Source organism: Vipera ursinii (assembly GCF_947247035.1).
Source record: "Vipera ursinii genome assembly, chromosome: 3".
Classification (NCBI taxonomy): Eukaryota; Metazoa; Chordata; class Lepidosauria; order Squamata; family Viperidae; genus Vipera; species Vipera ursinii.
Window position 1 is genome coordinate 58,629,483 of NC_139516.1, and position 22,106 is coordinate 58,651,588.

General features: G+C 40.0%; 1 protein-coding gene across 1 annotated transcript in view; it reads right to left on the reverse strand.

Moving 5' to 3' along the window:
- Positions 1 to 466: 466 nt before the first annotated feature.
- The window catches only part of MOB3C (MOB kinase activator 3C), a gene marked incomplete at its 3' end in the record, with an annotated part of 33,698 nt that continues 12,058 nt past the window's right edge, over positions 467 to 22,106 (reverse strand). The window contains exons 2-4 of the mRNA XM_083359629.1: positions 18,068 to 18,772; positions 7,847 to 8,049; positions 467 to 496 (exon numbers count right to left, since the gene is read on the reverse strand). Of these exons, the coding sequence (XP_083215755.1) occupies positions 467 to 496; positions 7,847 to 8,049; positions 18,068 to 18,485 (651 nt within the window). The 5' untranslated portion in view covers positions 18,486 to 18,772. The remainder of the gene's footprint in view (positions 497 to 7,846; positions 8,050 to 18,067; positions 18,773 to 22,106) is intronic.

Below are 22,106 nucleotides of genomic sequence, written 5' to 3' on the forward strand. Positions count from 1 at the left end.
CCTTGCATCCCTCTGGGCAGTATCTCTGCCTTTGTAAATTAAACTGTTTTTACTTATTTCTTAGAAAAAAGTATTCACATTTTTGAAGTGACAAGGATCATCCATGCTTCCTTGAAGTACAAGATAGAATTACAGAAAAATATTTCTTCTTTGACAGGCAATGTAGGATGATGTCATTCTTCCACTTGGAATATTTTCCTCAACTTTCAGCCACTGTAGATGGATTATCTGCAGCTTCCAGAGGATGAAAGCAAAATAGAACAATATAGGTAGCAAGAATCACAAGGTCACAGAGCAAGAGAAATAAAAATAAAATTACTGAAGTCCACAGCAATTAATTTAAATTGTATTGGAAGCTTACTCCAAGACTGAAAGTTCCTCAGATTCTTAGCAGTTGTCCATTGGAGCATCATCAGAACACTTTGTACATATAAATGTTGATATTGTAACATTGTCTAAAATATCTTTAATGGCAAATCCTTTGGGTCATTTCCTTCTGCAAGAAAATGAAGAATGAATGAATGAATGAATGAATGAATGAATGAACGAACGAATACATTCTATTTATTTGAAAGAAACCTGAGTCAACTTTTAGAAAAATAGCCTCATGTATGCAAATACTACATGATGGTTAGATAATATAAAGGAACAATATTGCAAGTTTTCAGTTGTCAATTATGTCAAAATAGTTGCACAGTATTCCTTAAACAAAATACATCCAAATTTTAACATCTGTTATGTCATTAACATCTACAAATTTATAATTGTTCAACATTCACATGTATTATGATTTTTTTTCTTTCTTTTTTTTACCAAATAAGAGGTACTCTAGAGCAGGGGTGTCAAACTCGCATTGTCACGTGATGTGTCGCGACGTATCACAACTTTTTTGCCATTGCTGGCAATGGGGTGGGTGGCAATGACTCTTTGAGTTGCCATGATGATAAACAAAAGGCTCAAAGACAATACTGATATTTGCAAAAACCTGTGTTGTGTTTACAAATTCAATTTCCACTTTTTTTTTACTATTTTTCTTTTGCTATCACAAAGAAACAGAGATATAAGAGAAAAATATAGGTAAGGAAAAGGAGGATAAAATCAATATTCTATCTAGCTTCATTGTGACAATAAGAAAGGACATCGCTGTGGGAAATAGCAAGTAAACTTTTTATCACAGATGAACAAGGATGACAAAAGCCCTTCCATGTCGTTCAAATAGCATAAAGAATTTACAATTTGAAGAGGGAAGCTCATATAATGAACTGTATTTCTAACCTTAACAACCTTTGTCCAACCTCGACAACCTTAAGACTTCTGGCTAGGGAATTCTGGGAGTTGAAGTCCACAAGTCCTAAAGTTGCCAAAGTTGTATAGCCCTGATCAAATAACTGACATGCAATAATTCATGGGAAATTATTTCAAATAAGTAAAAAGTTTTGGAATTGCCATTATGGTTGCAATTACAGTTGCCTATGTTTAAGCAGCTTATTATATCTATCTAAATAAAGGTCAGTCCTGACTTCTGTATCATACATTGTACAATAATAGCAACAAGAGGAGCTTGCCAGTAAAGGAGAGAGGGTCATCTGATTTGATGTTTAGTAATAAGGAAATATAGAAAGCTAGTTACAGTACTCATCCCCGTTAACAGTTCTAAAGTGATCCAACTATGCAATTGAACCTTCGATTTGATTGATTAAATTGGGGAAATGAGTAGATATATAAGTTTAACTAAAGAGTAGATATATAAATTTAACTAAAGAAGAGCCTGGGAATTCAGCTATTTCTGAGAAAAATGTTGTGCTCATGTCAAAATTTTATTTATTGCCATAAATAGAATTCCAATTTCTTTTCTTTCTCTCTCTCCTCTGCATATCCCATTTATATCACACTGGGTTATTTTCTTCAATGTTGCTTCTTGACACAAGCATCTCTGTGTCAGACAGCTTTGATTGGGGGGCGGGGAGGAAATCCCTATAGCAACCTGTGTATTTCCTGGATTGCTATATGTTTTGGCATTATTATTGTAACTAAAAGCTGTTTTATTGCTTTATTAGGAGATGCATCTCTAAAATTAGTCCTAGATGGAGAGAATTAAGCAATTCATTTTGTAGTACCGAGTGAAAAGAAAGACATTTCTGGAAGGATTCAGTAAAATATCCAAAAGCTGCACATGCAAAGATCAAGGAAAAAGAAGCATTTCTGCAAACATATGAACTTTTGGTGGCATATTGGATAAATTGGATAAAGTGCCATAACTTGTTTTTAAGTATGAAATAAACACTTTGAGAACATCTACAGATATTTGAGGAGGTTTCTGTGTCTCAGCCCTTTTCCCATTTATAAAAAATAGAGTGGTTGCCTACTTCGTTAAGTTACTGAGTTCCATCTTCTTGATTTGCAAAGAGAGGGAGGGAGGGAGGGAAAGTATGTGTGTTGTTACAATAGCCAATCTGCATTCACAATACTGTAACTTATCTGTCAATCTAAAGACTGGTCTTCATTTGCATATTTGCTATTTTAAGATTTCAATCTTTTAAAGAGATGGAAATCTCCAGGGAAAAAGGAAGTTGCTATGCCTGCTACCCTAAGCCCCTCTGATAAATGTCTGGCATTACATTAAATAAGTCAGGAGAGATCCAGAAAAAAAGAAAGACTTTGCTTTGGGATTAAATGGTCTCTAATAGTTGAAAACTTCAGAAAAATTAGGCTTTGCATTAAGCTTTCTTTTCTCTTATACCTTCTTTTCTGAGCAAGTAGGACATTCAGTATCATTGTAAGACTGTTTTCCAGACGATTTCTCTTCTTTTATGAGCTTAAAATCTGCATCCTTAATTACAGCAGACGATCACTGTCATATGTTCTGTTTAGGCCACGGGTGTCAAACTCACTGCGTCACGTGACGTGTTTTTTGTTTGTTTGTTTGTTTTCCATTGCAGGAGATGGGGTGGGCGTAGCCTCCACATGATGCAACCAGCACATGGGCCAGCAGTTTGACACCCCTGGTTTAGACCATTGCATATATTCTGTATAAATCAGGGCCCAGGTACTATATTTTGAGTTCATTTATATATATATATATATATATATATATATATATATATATATATATATATATATATATATATATATATATATATCAAATATATATATTTGATTTCATTTATCCCCTATGAGATGGAACTCAAATTAAGGAAGGAAGCACTGAAATCTTTAGCTGTACACCTTTATGTTATAAACCCAGGAGGCTGTATTATAAAATGTCTTTGTTTTTTCTGATTTTACCTCTTAATAAATAGAAGGTTCTGGGAGCCTTATTTTTCACAGATTGAATAGATGAAGGACAGTAGTTGAGATGTCCTGTGGCAGCATTAATGATCTCCTACCAAGGTAGGAGGTGAGGCCAGCATATATAGATCCAGAGGTTCAAAACCTCGAGACATTTAGAATCCCAGCCATACTTCCACATGTGTTACTTTGATTTGGTTAAAGGTAAAGGTAAAGGTTCCCCCACACATGCGTGCTAGTCGTTTCCAACTCTAGGGGCCGGTGCTCATCTCCGTTTCAAAGCCGAAGAGCCAGCACTTGTCCGAGGACATCTCCGTGGTCATGTGGCTGGCATGACTAGACGCCAAAGGCGCACGGAACGCTGTTACCTTCCCACCGTAGTGGTCCCTATTTTTCTACTTGCATTTTTACGTGCTTTCGAACTGCTAGGTTGGCAGAAGCTGGGACGAGTAACAGGCGCTCACTCTGTTACATGGCACTCGGGATTCGACCTGCCAAACTGCCGACCTTCTGATCGACAAGCTCAGCGTCCTAACCCACATTCTATTTCCAACCAATAACCGATTGTTCCCCACCCCTACCCTGCAAAGCTTTGCATCAAACCCCACTTTTAAAGAAGTAATATATATATATACATTCACTCTGTTTATTTTTGTTTCAACTCTCAGTGTTTCCATTCTCTGGAAGACTACTGATAATATCCCAGAATGACTATTATGTTGGTTCCATCATCCAGTGTAGTCCCATGAGCTTGAGAGAGTGACTAGAAGAGAGGTAAGACATTCGGAATTTTTTTTCCTGTCAAGCACAAGAAAATGAAACCAAGCTATTTCAGAAATTGTTTTCACTGCAATGAACCTCTGTTCCCCAGTCAATAGAAAATAGAGGAGAAAATTAGCATTCCTCACTTTCACAAGCCTCCGGCTACAGCATCATCTGACGTGAAAAGAGAGGTCATCCTTGGATCTGCACACCTTCCTGGAAGTGCTAAAACACTGGCCACAAGTAGTGATGCTCTTTATACTATATAAGCCTATGTAAAATAATCAGAAAAGAAGGAACTACTCTTGTTTCTAAATTACTATTCAAACCTGAAATGAAGTTCCCAAAGGAAACATTTACAGCACAATTCTGCATTTACATGGAAGGAAGTTCAGTGTGTCCAACATGTTTCCTACCGATTTATACAAAATTAGGACTGCCCCCCCTAATTCTTCCAATTACTAGTGCAAGAACAGAGATGGAAGAAGGGACGGTTAGAGAGAGAATGGGCAGATGCAAATAGCCTTAATGCCTGTGTAATAGAATAACTATACCTAAGCTGTACCCATTATACAAAAATTGAATCTTATTCCTCGCCTCCTCATCTACTTACCGTAAGCAGAATGGATGTCTTTCCCTGCTGTTTATTTTTATTTATTTATTTTTAAAATTTGTTTGCCACCCATCTCACCACAAGGTGACTTTCAAACATGTAAAGCAGGAATGTTATTTAGGAACTTTCCCCAACCCAGGATCCAATCTGGGCCTGTCACCAAGACCAGAGGTTTAGTCTTCCAAGTTTTCAGGACTCCTGCTAGAGCCCATCCACAGGGAACTTCTGTGATTTTTTTTCCCCAATTGCATTCCATTCCATATTTTTCCCCTATTTTCTCTCTCATAACAAAGTAAGAACTCGTACAGAGTGGAGAACATAGACTCTTCCCAATATTAGAGATTTCTGTCAGGAACAGAATTAATTTGGTGGCAATTTGCTATGAATTTGCTATGTTTTTTGCTTATCTTTGTAGAAGGATTCTTGTCAAAGCATTTAAGCTAACAATAGTTATAGGTATTTCAGTAATCTTGCACCCCATAACCTTAGAGAAGGAATGAAGTTTGCAACTGCAATACGAAAGTTGTGCAATTGTCAGTGTAATAACAGATATGCTCATAAGGTCTTCAGTGTGGGGCAAATATCTCCCATTGAGATAAACCAGGGTAGAAGCAGACAGTTCAGACAGATTACATAAACGCTACTTAATTCAAGTAGGGTACACTAACTGAAGGGGGCATGATGGTTCAGTGGTTAAAGATGCTGAGTTTGTCAGCTGGAGGTGACAGTCCAAGTTCAATACCTGAATGACTTGTGATGGAGTCAGCTCCCATTACTTGCCCCAGTTCCTACCCACCTAGCAGCTTGAAAGCATGCAACTGCAAGTAGATAAATAGGTACCACTTCAGTGGGAAGATAACAACATTCTGTGTGCCTTGGCCGTGTGACCACGTGAAAATGTCTTCAAACAACACTGGTACCCTTGGCTAAGAAATGGAGATGAACACCGCCCCCTTGAGTCAGAAACGACTGGGCAGGGAAAACCTTTACTTCTACCTTTATACTAACTGAAAGCCCACCAGACTTTCTCTGTGCCTACTCTTAACACCAATCGAATTTAAGGCAGAATTATTTTGAGTTTCTTTCTCACACTGTCCCTTCCCCAGGACTGAGTTATCTTTTATTTCCTCTTTTCTATTCCAAGGTTATTTAAGCATTCCTCTACAACCAGCAATACAATGCGCTTCACAATGTCATGAGGCAAACTGTGTTCCTTGCATTCTTATATGTGATCATGTTGCAACTGCAAAAGGGCTGAGCTTGCACAATGATGTCATGACACACATTTCATCATGTCGGCATTCCTGGGCTTAGGAATGGATGCTGATAGGTATGTTGTTAATCACATTTCACCTTGAATCTGGGAACAGGAGGAGGAATAAAAGCCATGCAGCTGTGCATATCTTAGCACCAAAAGGACAAATTCATATCTTTAAAGAATAGTTAAAAATCAATTGATTGAACAATACGGTACAAAGAACAATTCCCATTTGGCTAGCCAACAATACTGAGCGTACGTTACTGCCACTTTACAAGGATATTTGTGGAGAGACTTCCTCTTATTATGCCTTAAGGGTAACAGCAGGAAGGAGGGAAGTTATTGTACATTTTTTTTCCTCCTTCCCACCTTCATTGATTTCCTGTGTTTTAAATGCCTTTTAGGATCAGCAGTTATTCTGATGTATGTGAAACCCTGCATATATATTCTCATCTACAAAACTGCTCCCAAACAGCAAATGCCTTATTCAGAAAAAAATAGATTTCAGGTGGAGCAATTCCTTTTGATGCAGCTGGGCTCACGTATCTTGCTAAATTGAAAACCTAAAAAAAACATATTATAATTTAGTGCAGAAGGGACGCGGTGGCTCAGTGGGTTAGGACGCTGAGCTTGTCGATCAGAAGGTCGGCAGTTTGGCGGGTCGAATCCCGAGTGCCGCGTAACAGAGTGAGCGCCTGTTACTTGTCCCAGCTTCTGCCAACCTAGCAGTTCGAAAGCACGTAAAAATGCAAGTAGAAAAATAGGGACCACTACGGTGGGAAGGTAACAGCGTTCCGTGCGCCTTTGGCGTCTAGTCATGCCGGCCACATGACCACGGAGACGTCCTCGGATGAGCGCTGGCTCTTCGGCTATGAAACGGAGATGAGCACCGGCCCCTAGAGTTGGAAACGACTAGCACGCATGTGCGGGGGAACCTTTACCTTTACCTTTAATTTAGTGCAATAAATGAACCCAGCTACTATGGTTCATAAGATATGGCTTTTGGCTTATGCAATGGGTAAAGCCAACCAAATTTGGTTTAGTCAACAAACTATGTTTTAAAACGCATGGCTAAGCATGGCATGGGAAGTTGCTGTGTTACCTTTAAATAGAGGGATGTCACTCCCCTCTAAATCTGTTTCACAGGGTTGCTTTTGTGGGGATAAAATAAAAGGTTCTTTTGTAAGCTATCTTGAGCTTTTAGATGAAAGATACCATATAAATCTAATAATAAACAATAAGTGAATTTATGCTTCACTGGAACCTTGATGGGGATTTTTTTTTTTACTCCTGTGACTTATCATGCATGCATTCCTTAAGACACCTAGGAAGTACACAACTGGAAGTTTTAGTGCAGCTCTTGAATTACCTATATGTAATTTTAAAGCCCCCCCAAAATGTATTAAGTCCCTGTTCTCCAAAAAATGTAGGAATACAGATGCCTTGGGGGTATTCAAATAGAGTTGCAGGTCATTGTTGTGTAGATGAGATTTCTGCTTTGGTGGTTTCTTTGTTCTATTCTGGATCAATTTGTCTTGTTCCAAAAGTATATTCTTATCCACCACCATCCCAAATGTCTCCCTAATTTACTTTCCTGTCTGTGCAACATAAAAAATAATCTGCCTATGCAGATTAATTATGGATGGCTTAATCACTAGGAACCTGGAAAACAATAAGCTAAAGGATCCCCGTGTTATTTCTGCACAACTGCTCTTTCCAGCATTCTTTCATCCAAAGGCAGGGCTTTTTTTCTCATAGAACGCTCAGAACGGAGTTCCGGCACCTTTTTTGGATGGAACCTTGTAGGGTAGGCAAGGCGGGTTGTATGACATGTGTGTGTTCCGGCACCTTTTTCTTTTACAAAAAAAGCACTGTCCAAAGGAAACCCTGTTTAGAAGTAAGAAGGATGATAGGATGTTTCTTACCAGTGGTTCTAATTCCCTTTGATCAACCAAACTGAATTCATTGATGAAGTAGTAAAAGTGTTTGTAGCAAGTGTTGACATGAGCTTCAGCACCGATACTGATGATGCTGTCAAAGTGATGGATATAAACATGGACGAAAACCCTGAAGAGGCGTGTGAGGATCTTTGTGCAGACCTGCTGAAAATTCTTGGGGAAAGGTACACCTGCAAAACAGGAAAAAAAAACCAGTCTCCTAGCACCTCAAAATCAAAAAAATGTGGCCAAGGAGAAAGCTTTGGTGAATGACTAGTTGTCTCATTCTATTTGCACCTCCTTCACGCAGTCCAAGTGCTAAAGTTTATCATCAGTGACAAAGTGAATGCCTTGAGAAAAGTCTGCTTCTATTGTAGCAATTGTTTGCATTATCAGAATCAATCTGTTCCACATGCACTTTGACATCATAAACCTTACTATGGTCACACTGCAGCCTCATGAGGATCAATAGTGGTTATGGTCTCATGCGGAAGGATTTGGCCCACCTACACTTAGTGTTACCTGGAGATCGCAGGGGTTGGAGCTTATACTTCAAGTATCATCTTGTCTATGTCTTTCACTGTGATTTTAAAGTTTATGAATGATAGGCGTTAAAAATCATTAGAGTGATTCATCGAGCACTAGAGAACTATTTTGAAGATAGTGTGTGTGGGTGGATGTTTTCACAGCACAGAGTAAATTTTTATACCTGCAGAGTAAGTTAGAATATATCATTAGCATTTTATGGGATTTGATGATACAATTAATCAGTGAAATAGTTAAACACATTCTTTCAAAATAGAGCAATGAAGCATAAAGTTGCCCACCGGATGACAGTACAGTTAGAACTTTCTCTGTCTCTTTATTGACATCTAGTGCCATTCTGAATGTTTACTGGTAGTTTTTGACTTACAGCAGTTCATTTAGTGACCGTTCAAAGATACGACAGCACTGAAAAAGTGATTTATGACCATTTTTCACACGTACGACTGTTGCAGCATCTGCCAATTGACTCATATTTATCACGGTTACCGTGTCCCAGGGATCATGTGATCACCTTTTGCAATCTTCTGACAAGCAAAGTCAATGGGGAAGCCAGATTCATTTTAACAACTGTGTTACTAATTTAACAATTCTAACAATTCACTTAATAACTGTGGCAAGAAAGGTCATAAAATAGGGCAAAATTCACTTAACAAAGTCTTGCTTAGCAACAGAAATATTGGGCTCAATTGTAGTTGTAAGTTGAGGACTGTTTATACAATTTTAATCTGATAATTCTGTTTCTGAATACATCAACACGCAACATGTCAACTGCCCTGTCAGTTGACATGCCCTCTTAAATGAAGACTATAAATACAGTCGAGAGCCGGTTTGGTATAGTAGTGAAGGCGTTAGGCTAGAAATTGGAAGACCATGAGTTCTAGTCCTGCCTCTTTGTATTATCAGAATACATCTAATTTAGGAAGAAAGTGGAGTCAGAAGTGCTACAAGTGGTAGCAATCCTGTCACTGGAGATTCCAGCAATACAGAGCCAATGATCTTATTGACTTTAACAGAACCAGCAAGTCCGTAGAACCCGTCACCCGTATCACTGACAATCTCTTAGATTCAGAAGCCCAGTCACTTAGTCCTGGCAGAGGCATTTAATGAAGATCTAGGACCAGAAGGCTTAACTTAGCAGATGTGGGAAGCTAGACGAGTGCTAACAGAACAACAGACTCTGCAGCTACTATTTGAGGAGGGGGAGGTTCAGCTTACTTACCATATTGTCCCTCCAGAGACTGTTGAAAACAACTTATCAGGAATTCAGCTCTTCCCTGTGAATATCCTACAGTGTTTTTGTTCTTAGATTTATTTTGACCTCATTTATTGCTTCTCCAATGGATTGGTTATCTAATTGATAGCTTACTGGTCTCAACGTCTGTGTGATCATAAGTACAATCTATCCACAAAGGTCCTGCAAAAACACTTTACAAGAGCTGTTTTATCCAGCCAACTGTGGTAAAGCCCAGGCTTCCTTATCTCTGGCCTGTGGTAAATTTAAAGCTTGCTAACTTGCTTCCTGGCAGCCAGCTGTACAACAGAACTCATGAGACTCAGTTGTGTAACATATAAGAAATTCTCAAGTGCTACTAACCCAATTTTCTAGTTTTCATGACATGCAGCTGTAAGTTAACTATATACCAATTTTGTTTGCACCACAACTTAAGCAAAAATATGTTGGCTAGTTTGGGACTCAGTATGTCCAGTGAATCCGATCAAGAAGGATTTTAAGACTACAAAAAGCTTGGAAAGGCAAATTCTAGATTTTTCTGGTTTAGGAGAATAGTGTCAAAAATAGCTTTTTCCCTTGAGAATACAAGTTTTAAAACACTGTTTTGTAAAAATGAAATGTAGCATAGCTAGAAAGTTAAAGTACTAAAATGGCATGGGAGAGTTGTAAAGCACTTGTTTTGAAACATTGTTTGCAGAAACAAGTTTCAGCCATGTGTAATCTAGGAAAAAGTCAAAACTATGTAGCCTTCCAGCAAATTTTAGCACACATAAAAAGCCTATATAGATGCTGCTCTGTACTGTCTTGTTATAAAATTGTCGTCTGTGCAGCTATTACATATTTCTGAAGACTTTTTTTCATCTTATCTCCACTCCTTAGTTTGTAATTGAGAAATATCCTTTTTTTAAGCACAAATGCAAACTAGCTACATAAACCATTGCTTATAAGTTCTACTTAGCTTTTAGTATCCCTAATTTACATTTACAATAATTTATGCTATCTGCTTGTATTGACAGGATGTCAGATTGTAAAGTAACCAATGAAGCAGAGCCAAAGTGGCCATGGCATCTATACGATGCCCAATTCAGAAGTTAACTGTATGCAGTGTCAAATTGACATGCTGTGTTTTGGAGAGAGTTCTTTAAGATTTTGGCAGCATAATTCAGAATGAGTGTTCAGAGTTTTAATTAAAAGCAAGCATGGGGATGGATTCTTTAGGATAACAATATAGGAGAAACAATTTTTTCTCCTCTGCCCTTTCATAACAGCTGCCAGAACCTTAAAAGGAAAACTCCCATTATTTTTGCTGTATAGCTAATTGAGGCTTGGCTTTTTGGTGTCAAGGCAACTGAAGAAAAAAGATCAGTGAAAATCATTGCCTCTTACACGTTACTCTTGTGGAAAGTCTCTCTCTCTCTCTCTCTCTCTCTCTCTCACACACACACACACACACACCGAGAAGAAAATATTAAAAGAGCAGAATATTATATTTCCTCAAAGGATCTTAAAGAGGCAGAAAGCATGCCCAGTTTTTCTTAATAGCCCCAAGTCTCCCTCCCCCAAACAGAAAACAGCTCTGTAGAAATGCAGATGTGGTAATCCATTCAGGAAGGTTGGAGGCCTCCAGCTAGAAGCTTAGGAAGACAAAGAGACCTAAAATCTACATACCCCATCCAAACTCTAAGACAGGACATAACAGGATTAACCCACAGATGCCAGAGGGGCACACTCAGACTCAGTTCAAAGTACATGACACAAGAAATGCAAAGCCTCAAACAGAAACAGGAAACCACCTCAAGAGCCCTAGAGGGTATAAAAACCTACTCCCTACATGTGCTCTCTCTCTCTTTTTCCAGAGCCATCTTTCTGTCTGGCTCTCCTCTTCAATAAACTACAACCTTCTTTCTAAAGCAGTCATCGTGTTGTTTATTCCCAGCTTGGACTGAACCCTGATGAAGACTTTTCCTTCAACACTCTTTAATGAAAACCTTCTGCTCCTCTTTTTAAAACCCTAATGTGGTGATTAAAGATATTTCTAGTACAGCTTTCTCCCTAACTACTCTCACAACTAAAATATGAAGCAAAGTGGGGAAAGCATGCAGCTTCTGAAATTTTTCCCCACCTGTTTACCAGCCACTGATCATAAAATGCATCTGCATTCTGAACAAAGAAGTACAGTAATGTCTTTGTATTAGATGCACACACTGGGAAAAGGTTGTGTGTGTGAGAGTGTGGCTGCACATGCTCTGCTTGACTCTAGGTCATGTGACTAAGAGGAATGGAGAGTAGAGTCGAACAGTCACAAACACTGCTGAACTGCCTCTCCTAAGAGGGATGTATTGGGGATTTTTTTCTCTATAGCCCCAAGGCAGATGTGGACTATTTTCAGACACAGTCTTTCACTTGCTGGCTTATCCTGCCATACCAAACTCACCTCATGTTGTTCAACCAGCCTGTCTTCCACAGAACACCTGTGTAAGCTGAGAAGATATTTGCAGATCCCTCACAACCTGGTTATAAACTCTTTTAATTCCTGCCCTTCAAGATGGCATTGTAGGGCACTGCATGCCAAAACAACCAGACACAGGAATAGTTTTTTCCTCTCAGGCCATCACTCTGCTGAACACCTAATTCTCAACAGTGTATTTACCCATGTAGTAAGGCTGTAGTATTATTTATCCTTATTATCTTCTTTACTCACCCCTCTTATTGGTATTATTATGATGATTATGATTATTGTGTTGCTGCATGTACACTGAGAGCTTCTGCACCAGAGACAAATTCCTTGTGTATCTAATCACACTTGGCCAAATGAATACTTTATTCAATTCAGTTTTGGAAAATTATCCTGATGGATGAATAGAGTTCTAAGCTCCTTTACATAATTTATTGAAGTTAGAATACTAAAAAAACATAGAGCAACACTTGCTGAAAAATATTAAGTTAATAATAATATCCTGCTGAGTTCTGATTTTTCCCCCAATTGCAACTGAATAACCATGCATGGCTAGTCAAGTGTATTAAAGGAAAAATTATTTTTATCTATTATTTTTCCTACTGCTTTATACATGGAAATATGAAAAGCAATTTTGCTCTAAGCAGTAAAAGCAAAAAACTAAGCTTTCATTAGGACATTCACAAGCAAGAATAGTATTCTCTGATTGCCCGAAGAGAGATCACAACCTTCTCCCAATCAGGAAGCATGGTAGAAATCTGATAAAATATGTTTGTTTCATGTAACACTATAATATCTAAGGTCAGCTTAGACCAGGGGTGTCAAACTCAATTTCATTGAGGGCCGCATCAGCATTGCAGTTGCCCTCAGGGGGCCGGGTGGGTATGGCCAGGGTGGGCGTGGCCTACTGGGTGGGTGTGGCTAGAGTACGTATGGCCTACTGGGTGGGCATGGCAGCTCTACATCGTTCGCATCAAGGGTGCCTATGGGGGCCTGGGCAGGAGTGGGACAGATCTGGGGGTCTTTGGCAGAAGGAGGGTCTCTGGGCCAGGGCCAAGGCAGTGGGGGCCGTTCCCTCACTGTTTCCAGGATGGCTTCGCGGGCCGCATGAAACCATTTCGCGGGCCGGATCTGGCCCCCGGGCCTTGTGTTTGACATGTCTGGCTTAGACCATGGGTGTCAAACTCACTGTGACACATGACATGTTGTGACATATCACAACTTTTTTTTGCATTGCTGGAGCTGGGTGGGCGCTGTCTCTGTATGATGCAAGCCGGCTGGCAGTTTGACACCTCTGGCTTAGACAAACACAAATCTAATATATTGCAATTGAAACTAGGAAAAGCATATTAAACTTTTGAACTGTCTCAGGCTATTTGCCCAGGAAAGATTACTGAACAAACATTGCATAGTAGTAGTATCCAGTCTCAATTTGGATACCATCTATTTTCATGTGTTTGTTAAGGTGCTTTTCTGAGCAGCTTTCACTGAGAAAAAATATAAAGAAAAATTTTATTCTATTTTCCTCCAAGCTTTGTATGGTACCATGTTGACTGAAAAAGTGAAAAACTGGAAAAGTTTAAAAGCTATGGCCTAGCCATAATCCCAGTCCAGTAATTCTCCAATGTTACAGAGTTTGCAATGCATTCTAAACAGAAGTGTTTCTAGCTAACTAGCTAGCAGTTGCTCAAGTGTGTAGCAATTTAACCAAGCACACACTGCTGCGAAGGCAATGGCAAACAAAACATAATTGATGGTGTTATCTCTGGATCCTAGGAAATTGCAATGTCAATTCACTGGCATCCAATTAAAGTTTTACTGAAGTTCAATACCATATTGCTGACATTAGTCATTTCCCTACTAGTGACTTTAGAGTCATCCTGCCATTGCTGTTTCAAAATAACAGTAATGAGGAATGCTTATATTACTTCAAGAATGACTGGATGATACTATGAAGACACTTTTGTCATCGATGTAAAAATGGTCATTATTTCCCAGTTTCTAGCTGTGAATTTCTTGGATGACAGACTAAGCCTAATAATGGCAATTCTCTCCCCTCCCAGTGCTTGTTTTTAATGTGTTTCTTCATCTTTAAAAACCAAGATTGGCAATTTGATCTGAAGAATAAATGTATAATGAGGGAACGTATGCCAAATCCTCCCTGAGGCTCTTTTTTCTCCTGAGGCTCTTTTTCCACAGCTAATTTCACTTGCAATATTAAAAGTGAATTGCAGTTCACATATAGTATTCTTGACCTCTGAGACTACAAGCAGGATATTTTTATTAAGATTTTGTTTTGTTTTGTTCTTCAGTAAGAGTCATGAGCTTTTGGTTCTTACAATCATCTTTGGAATGTGGAAATGGATTGCCACAATTTCTCTCCAGCTTCGCAAAGTGGCAGAATGTTCATAGAGAATAATGCATATCAGAAAAAGGCAAGCTACATTATTGTATTCAGTACTTCCTGAAACAATACTAAAAAAGGTAATTTGTGAGTCTACTTTTATGACCAAGGAATACAAATGCATCAACATTCAATTCTTGCTATCGGGAGCCTGGGTCAACCATTTTGAAGTGAGTTGAATGTCATATAACATTTTTGGTTCATTTACAAATAGTTTGTTTTTAATTTAAAGCCTAAGAATATCTGCAAAGATTATCTGTGAACAAATATTATAATTGGATGAGTAGAGACATATAAATGGTACTCAATGTTATCCTGAAAGAGAAAATGTTGTCTGACTACAATCCTATGAGTATAGAGGGCAGAACTGTAGAATGTCTAAATCAGACATGTCAAACACAAGGCCCGGGGACCGGATCCGGCCCGCGAAGTGGTTTCATGTGGCCCGTGAAGCCATCCTGGAAACAGTGAGGGAACGGCCCCCACTGCCTTGGCCCTGGCCCAGAGACCCTCCTTCCGCCAGAGACCCTCAGATCTTTCCCACTCCTGCCCAGGCCCCCATAGGCACCCTTGATGCGAATGATGTAGAGCTGGCCATGCCCACCCAGTAGGCCATACGCACTCTAGCCACACCCACCCAGTAGGCCACACCCACCCTGGCCATACCCACCTGGCCCCTTGAGGGCAACTGCAATGCTGATGCGGCCCTCAATGAAATTGAGTTTGATACCCCTGGTCTAAATCCTGATCACCACCTTGCCCAGTATCCAAGAGTATTGATGGAGGAATGGAAGAAGGAACTAAATGCCTGTTAGGACATCATAATGCAAACTCTGCGCCTTACATATTTATATACAACACTGTGTGTCACAATTAGGAAACGGGCAAGTTTGCATTAGGAATCACAATGCACATTTTGTCATTTTGATGCTATCATAGTAAGGAATGGGTAAGTTCAAAGTGCTGCTTATTCTAGTATGGTATTGATTGATATATTAATGCATTATAAATGAGAAACAATAAGCACAGGTATATTACATAAGAGAATCTTAGACAATTCATCTTTCCAAGTTAACATTTCTCTGATGCAGTCAAGTAAAACCTGTTAGATTTTTTTTTGTTGTTTCAGCTATTTTATTGTTAAATCTGGGAAGAAAAATTCATTTGGAACAATTGTATTTTGTCATGGATTTTTAAAGTATTATTATTATTATTTGCCTTTTCCCATAAATCAGCCTCAATCTGCGCTTTAAACCAAAGTATGATGAGAAAGGCACAAAAACAGCTGCAAAGTTGCAAAGTATTAATTTTTGAAAGGAGATGGGAAGGGGAAAGATAGAAATGACACAAGTAAGCATTTATGGAGCTGACCAGCTGTGAAAATGAGAAGAAACATGCTGTGTCAAAATGGCAATCTTTCACAATAGAAGAAAAATTCAATACTCATCTTTAACACTCTCCTTTTGTATTTGTGAAAGTATTGTTTGCATTTTTTTTTAAAAAAAAGCAGAACTGGCTGTCTGCAGTTAGTGCCAACCTGCTACATTAACAGTAATATTAAAGATGCACTGTAGCAATGATTCAGCTCATTAAAGGAGAGATTTTTTCCCCCAAGCTTGACTGGAAGCCTAGAAAAAAAGATGCAGCTGCCTTAATAATCATCAGAGAGCTGCTGCCCTTGTGTGAGTCATCTCATTAAAATAAGTCCTAAGGTCTTCAATGCATTGAAGTGGTTCATTAGAGGTTAAGCCGGGGTCTTCAAACTTGGCCCTTTTATGACTTGTGAACTTCAACTCCCAGAATTGAAGTCTGGCTGAGGAATTCTGGGAGTTGAAGTCCACAAGACATAAAAGGGCCAAGTTTGAAGACCCTGGGTTAAGCCAATAATTTCACAGAATAATTCCTGGGAGAGGAGTGGCTAATTATCTGTATTTTTAAAAAATGAATCTTGCCTTTTTTCTGAGTAGCAGTGAAGCAATCCAGTGGACACAGAGACTGGCTACAGTCTTCTCCATCTAGTGCAGGGGTAGGCAACTTTGGCTCTTTTATGACTCGTGGACTTCAACTCCAAGAATTCCTGAGTCAGCATGGCAATCTTCCCCTTTTTCTGACTGGATTTAAAAACTGACATGGTATAAGGGGGGAATTGCATGTCTCTCTCCTGTTTGGTCAGTTGCCTCTTATCTTCAAAGGTGGTCATTGTCGCTGCCTTCAAGGGGGTTAGGAGAGGGATCCTTCTCTGAGGAGGAAAAGGATAGAGACTGAACCTGCTTCTCTCCCTTCCTATAATGCAGGGGTGTCAAGCTCAATTTCATTGAGGGCCGCATCAGCATTGCGGTTGCCCTCAGGGGGCCAGGTGGGTATGGCCAGAGTGGGTGTGGCCTACTGGGTGGGCGTGGCTAGAGTGCGTATGGCCTACTGGGTGGGCATGGCCAGCTCTACATCGTTCGCATCAAGGGTGCCTATGGAGGCCTGGGCAGGAGTGGGACATATCTGAGGGTCTCTGGCAGGAGGAGGGTCTCTGGGCCAGGGCCAAGGCAGTGGGGGCCGTTCCCTCACTGTTTCCAGGATGGCTTCGCGGGCCACATGAAACCACTTTGCGGGCCGCATCCAGCCCCTGGGCCTTGTGTTTGACATGTCTGCTATAATGTCTCGTCCTATAAAGTTTTTTCTAGTCAGGGGCAACAAAAAAGAGATTTCTGTCTCTTCCTGTTTCTCCTGGGATGATGGTGGAGTAAAGGCAGCTGAAAACTCATGGCTTTCTCTGAGGGACTGATCGGTTACTAGGCCTTTGGGAGAAGATATTACTTGTCAGTTAGTTTAGTGTTTCAAATACCTTCATTTTTTTAGTGAAGGATAGTAGATTAAGGCACCTGGCAGCATTACCAACATCCAAATTCTGTGGTACTTAGGCCATCCAGCTCCCTCAAGGAAGAGTAGCGAATCTTCTGACAGTTATGAGAAGCATGAGGCTTGTGTTATTGTGTCCTCCTGTTGGGAGGGGGGACAGTGCACATTTCTGGAAATCAAAATCTGTTCTAAAGATCCTCCAAGGTATCCCCTGACAGAGAGTTGCTGGCCATTTTAACAAGGAAGCTAAATAGGAAGAAAACGAAATACTAAAAGGTGAAGATCTGTGACTGAGTTAGTCAGTTTTGGCATTGTTGATGAATGGACATGCTTTATGGAAGGACCAGCATGGGGAAAGGAATTGCCCCCACTCCCAGGAACTGATCCCAGGTTCTTTTCCAGTTTTGCTTCTGAAGTGAGTAGAAGGGATACTCACTTTAGAATACTGATAAAAGAACTTGGAGAACCATTGAAGCCAAAATAAACAATGCTCTATGTTACAAGGAGAAAGAGTTTGAAAGAATGAACTTTGACTTGCGAGTCCGGTGTGATGTGCAATTAGCTCACAGGGTGTAACAAGATGGTGGGTTTGTTGTCACTGTGAGTTGGTGGGGGGGGCATGAAGGGAGGCTCAGCCAATCTCAATGTATACATGGTTGTACTTTGACAATAAAGGTTCATTCATTCATTCAACTTTCCAGGGAGCAATCAAAACTTACTTACCTATTCTAGTAGGAAAGATGTCTTCATTATTAATTAGTGTCTCAATCCAGTCCATCAGCATGCACATGTAATGAGGTGCTGAAAGCTTGGTAGGTCTCTTGAATCGATAATCATCCTGCCATCGGTATTCATACTTCAGACCACCAGACATAATGGGGCAGCTCTTCTCGGTGCAGAATTCAGATATGGTCCCATAAATGAGGTTTATCCTGTTGAAGAAGTCCACGAGATGCACTGCAATCCAGTCATTGATGTTCTCCCCTGGGGGCAACTGGACCACAGTCTTTAAGTCTAGTCCTGATTTGAGAGAAGCCTGGGCTTTTTTGTACAACTCAAACCGCTGGGTGCCTGGTTCAAATTTTTTACGGGGACGAAATGTTTTGTCTTTGTTAAAAACTTGCTTAAGGCATAGAGCCATTCTGATTTAGGATTAGCCAGGGTGGCAATTATCTTTTTCAAAGGAAAATTTTCAAGTAGAAAAGCATAAAAATATTTTCTGAAAAATAAATAATAGGCAGTTTTTCCCCCAATCTTTTTTTCAAAGTCCTCCTTATTTGCTTAACTGTCCAGCAGAGCTTAACATCAGCAGCATTTAAAGTGAAGTGTAGTATCCATGCATATATTTAACTGGAAGCTGAACTTTTTTCTTACATCTCTCCTGGTTCTCATCAATCTGGAGAAAATGGTAGGCAGCACTGGTCTAACCTGAAATGAAACCCCCCAAAAATAACTAAGAAAGAAGGATTCAGTATACTAACAAGCAATGGACATGTAAGAAAGTAAAAGAACCCCACTGTATTAGACTACAAGGCCGTCTTATCAGGCACTTTGTTGCCAGGGTGGCCAAGAAAATGCCTGGAGAAGTACATCTGTAGGAATAGCCACCAGAAAACCCCTGATTGAGATGCAAGAAAAAAAATATCACAGAAGAAAGCTGTTGTGTAGTGCAGACATGTCAAACACAAGGCCCGGGGGCCGGATCTGGCCCGCAAAGTGGTTTCATGTGGCCCGCGAAGCCATCCTGGAAACAGTGAGGGAACGGCCCCCACTGCCTTGGCCCTGGCCCAGAGACCCTCCTTCTGCCAGAGACCCTCAGATCTCTCGCACTTCTGCCCAGGCCCCCATAGGCACCCTTGATGCGAACGATGTAGAGCTGGCCATGGTCACCCAGTAGGCCATATGCACTCTAGCCACGCCCACCCAGTAGGCCACGCCTACCCTGGCCACACCCACCCGCCCCCCTGAGGGCAACTGCAATGCTGATGCGGCCTTCAGTGAAATTGAGTTTGACACCCCTGGTGTAGTGGGTTCTCGACCGCATGGCCAGACGACAGACAAAGGGTTCAGCATGGCAGCTCTTTATTGGTGGAAGTACTGAACTGAACAATAGGGGTTACCTGTACCCCTTATATGCCTGGCCAGGTACGCTCGTGGCCAATCCCTTTATCCCGAGTGCTAGTCAGCCAATCCAATCACAGTACAGAGCCACCTGATGGTGTCAGTGAGCCGTTGCTTGTGTTTCATTCATCCCCGTACATTTATTTATTTATTTTAATTTCATTTATATCCCGCCCTTCTCCAAAGACTCAGGGCGGCTTACAAGCTTAGCATAACAAAAGCAGTGGCAAAACAAGTCCATGTTGTTCCCTGGAAAACAACCTGGATGTATTTGACTCACCAGGAGCCAAGCTTAGTGAGGAGACTGACCTTATTCTTCTGTTCGTATTTCCCAGAAACGTAAGAAGCCTACAGCTTCTGTGACTGGAACTTCATAGGTAAAATGTGTTGTGTGAAGAATGTGGTTTTGCAGGGTTGCTTTGTTTCAGTGAAACCCACTTTTTCAAACACCTCTACAAAACCACTTCTGGCAAGGTAATTTGCCAGACTGAGGCTGATGAAGATAAAGAGCAAAGTGCTCCCATGGAACATCTGGCTGGTTCCCATTGCTTTATTTCTGTGGAAATGTGAGCTCTGCAAGCATGGCACCAAGAAGCACTTTGATAAAGCCCCAGTTTAAAAAGAAAGCACTTCTCCTGGCTCCTTTTAGCTATTTTTCAAGAGTCCCCAGAATTGCTCATGGAAACCAAAGAGCCCTTCCCCGCCTCCCCACCCACAATAGCAAAGCAATTTGTTCACTGCACCTCATCAGTACTCTAAAGATGAGGACAAAATGAAAACAGAAACGTCTTGTCTCTGTTTAGCATTGCACAGAAGCTGTTTCAAAACAGAAGGTCAGATCAAAGTGGTACTCAAGGCATTTCTAAAAATAAGTCTACATTTCTGGTGGGAAATAGAGAGGTTTCCTCAACAGCTGTAGTGCCTTTAACCCAAGAAGAAAACATTTTTGTTGCTTTGTCACTGGTTTCGCCATTCCCGTGATGTCTCCTGGGAATGCAGATGTTTGGCAGTTCACGTACTTTTGAGACTCAATTCACATTTATAAGCCCCTTGGGCTTCTAGATGTAATTCAACAATGTCCCTATGGAGAAGAACAGTATGTTTTGAACTGTCTTGAGGCCGAAGTGCCAAATACTGCTCTTTCCCAAATTCCATTTTTTGAAGGAACAGGGACTTGAAAGAGGAAGATGCGATACATTTAGAACAGGAAAGCTACGTCCAAATCGTGAGAGCACTGCATAACATCTATGAACTTCACTTTTCAGCTTTTTGGTTAAGATCAAGTGCGGCATTTACTTCAATCACTACTACATATCAGTCTACAGAAGATGCCATCTCACTAGTACATTGATGCTTTTCCCCTTTACAAAATGAACCTTCTAGTCTCAGTTTCTATACTGTACAATCTTGGCTAATCCAGAAAGCTAAGCAAGGTTGGCTCTGGTTAGTCCATATGAGAAGACGATAATGACCAACCACTTCCGTGTTGGGTAGCTCATGAGTGTCCACCAAATTGCTTCCTTCGTTATATAGATTAGAAGATGGGTCAGCTGGTCTCATGCTTTCCTTCTTTATACTGCAGCTGTTATATACATAAAAGGTTAAAAAATAAATAACCAAAGTCTATTATCCATGCTAATTATCTACCATATTTTCCGGCATATAAGATGACTGGGCGTATAAGACGACCCCCCCAACTTTTGAGATGATTTTCATGGGTTAAAAAGTTGTCTTATACGCCGGAAAATACGGTATAATATTGTTTTCAGTTGCACTGGAAAATTATGGCCCTCTAGATATATAGATATTGACACTGTGGATTGTTGTTATTAAGTTCCCTGGTTTTTTACCTGTTGCCCTTTTATTAATCTCTCTCCCTCTCCATCAGTCTCTCTCTCTGATTTTGCCTGTCTTTTGTCCCATTAACTGTCTTTGAATTTTGCTGACTTCTGATAAATAAACATCAAGCTACATTTTTGATAGATTTACTTAGAGGCGTGTGTGCTTGCTCTGAACTGGAAAGGATACAGGAATTGTGGGGGATGGTGGTGGGGCAAACCTAACTGGAAATTATCCATGGGTGTATCCATGAAAATCACTAGGAGTCACATTCAGCTTGAAAGAGACTTCCCTTTTTATAGATAAAACCAATTTGCCTCCCAGTTGTTAGTTATTGTTATGCCATTCTTCCTCCCAGGAAGCCTGGTAGCTACAATGGGATTCTTTTCTCCTACATATATTTATTTGGGTTGAAGTCTTGAAAGTGTTATATCCTTTGAAATCACACTAGGAAAGATCTGGCCCTGAGTGATTAGCAAGAACTGCTGCTAACACAAGTTGCTGAGACAAAGTGAAATGAATCGCTGAAATAGAAAGCAATCTTCTCTAACCGGTCAAAGGGCAGATAATACTAGCATTAGCATTTGACAAAATTGAGAATTAAGGCTGAGAACAATTATACCATTTTATCATAGTAAAATTAAAAATTTGCTATATAATAAATGTATAAAAATTATACATATATATATGTTTTAAATGCTTAACAAACATTTAATATATATGTATATGTATATGTATGTGTGTGTGTGTATGTATATATATATATATATATACATATATATATACATATATATATATACAT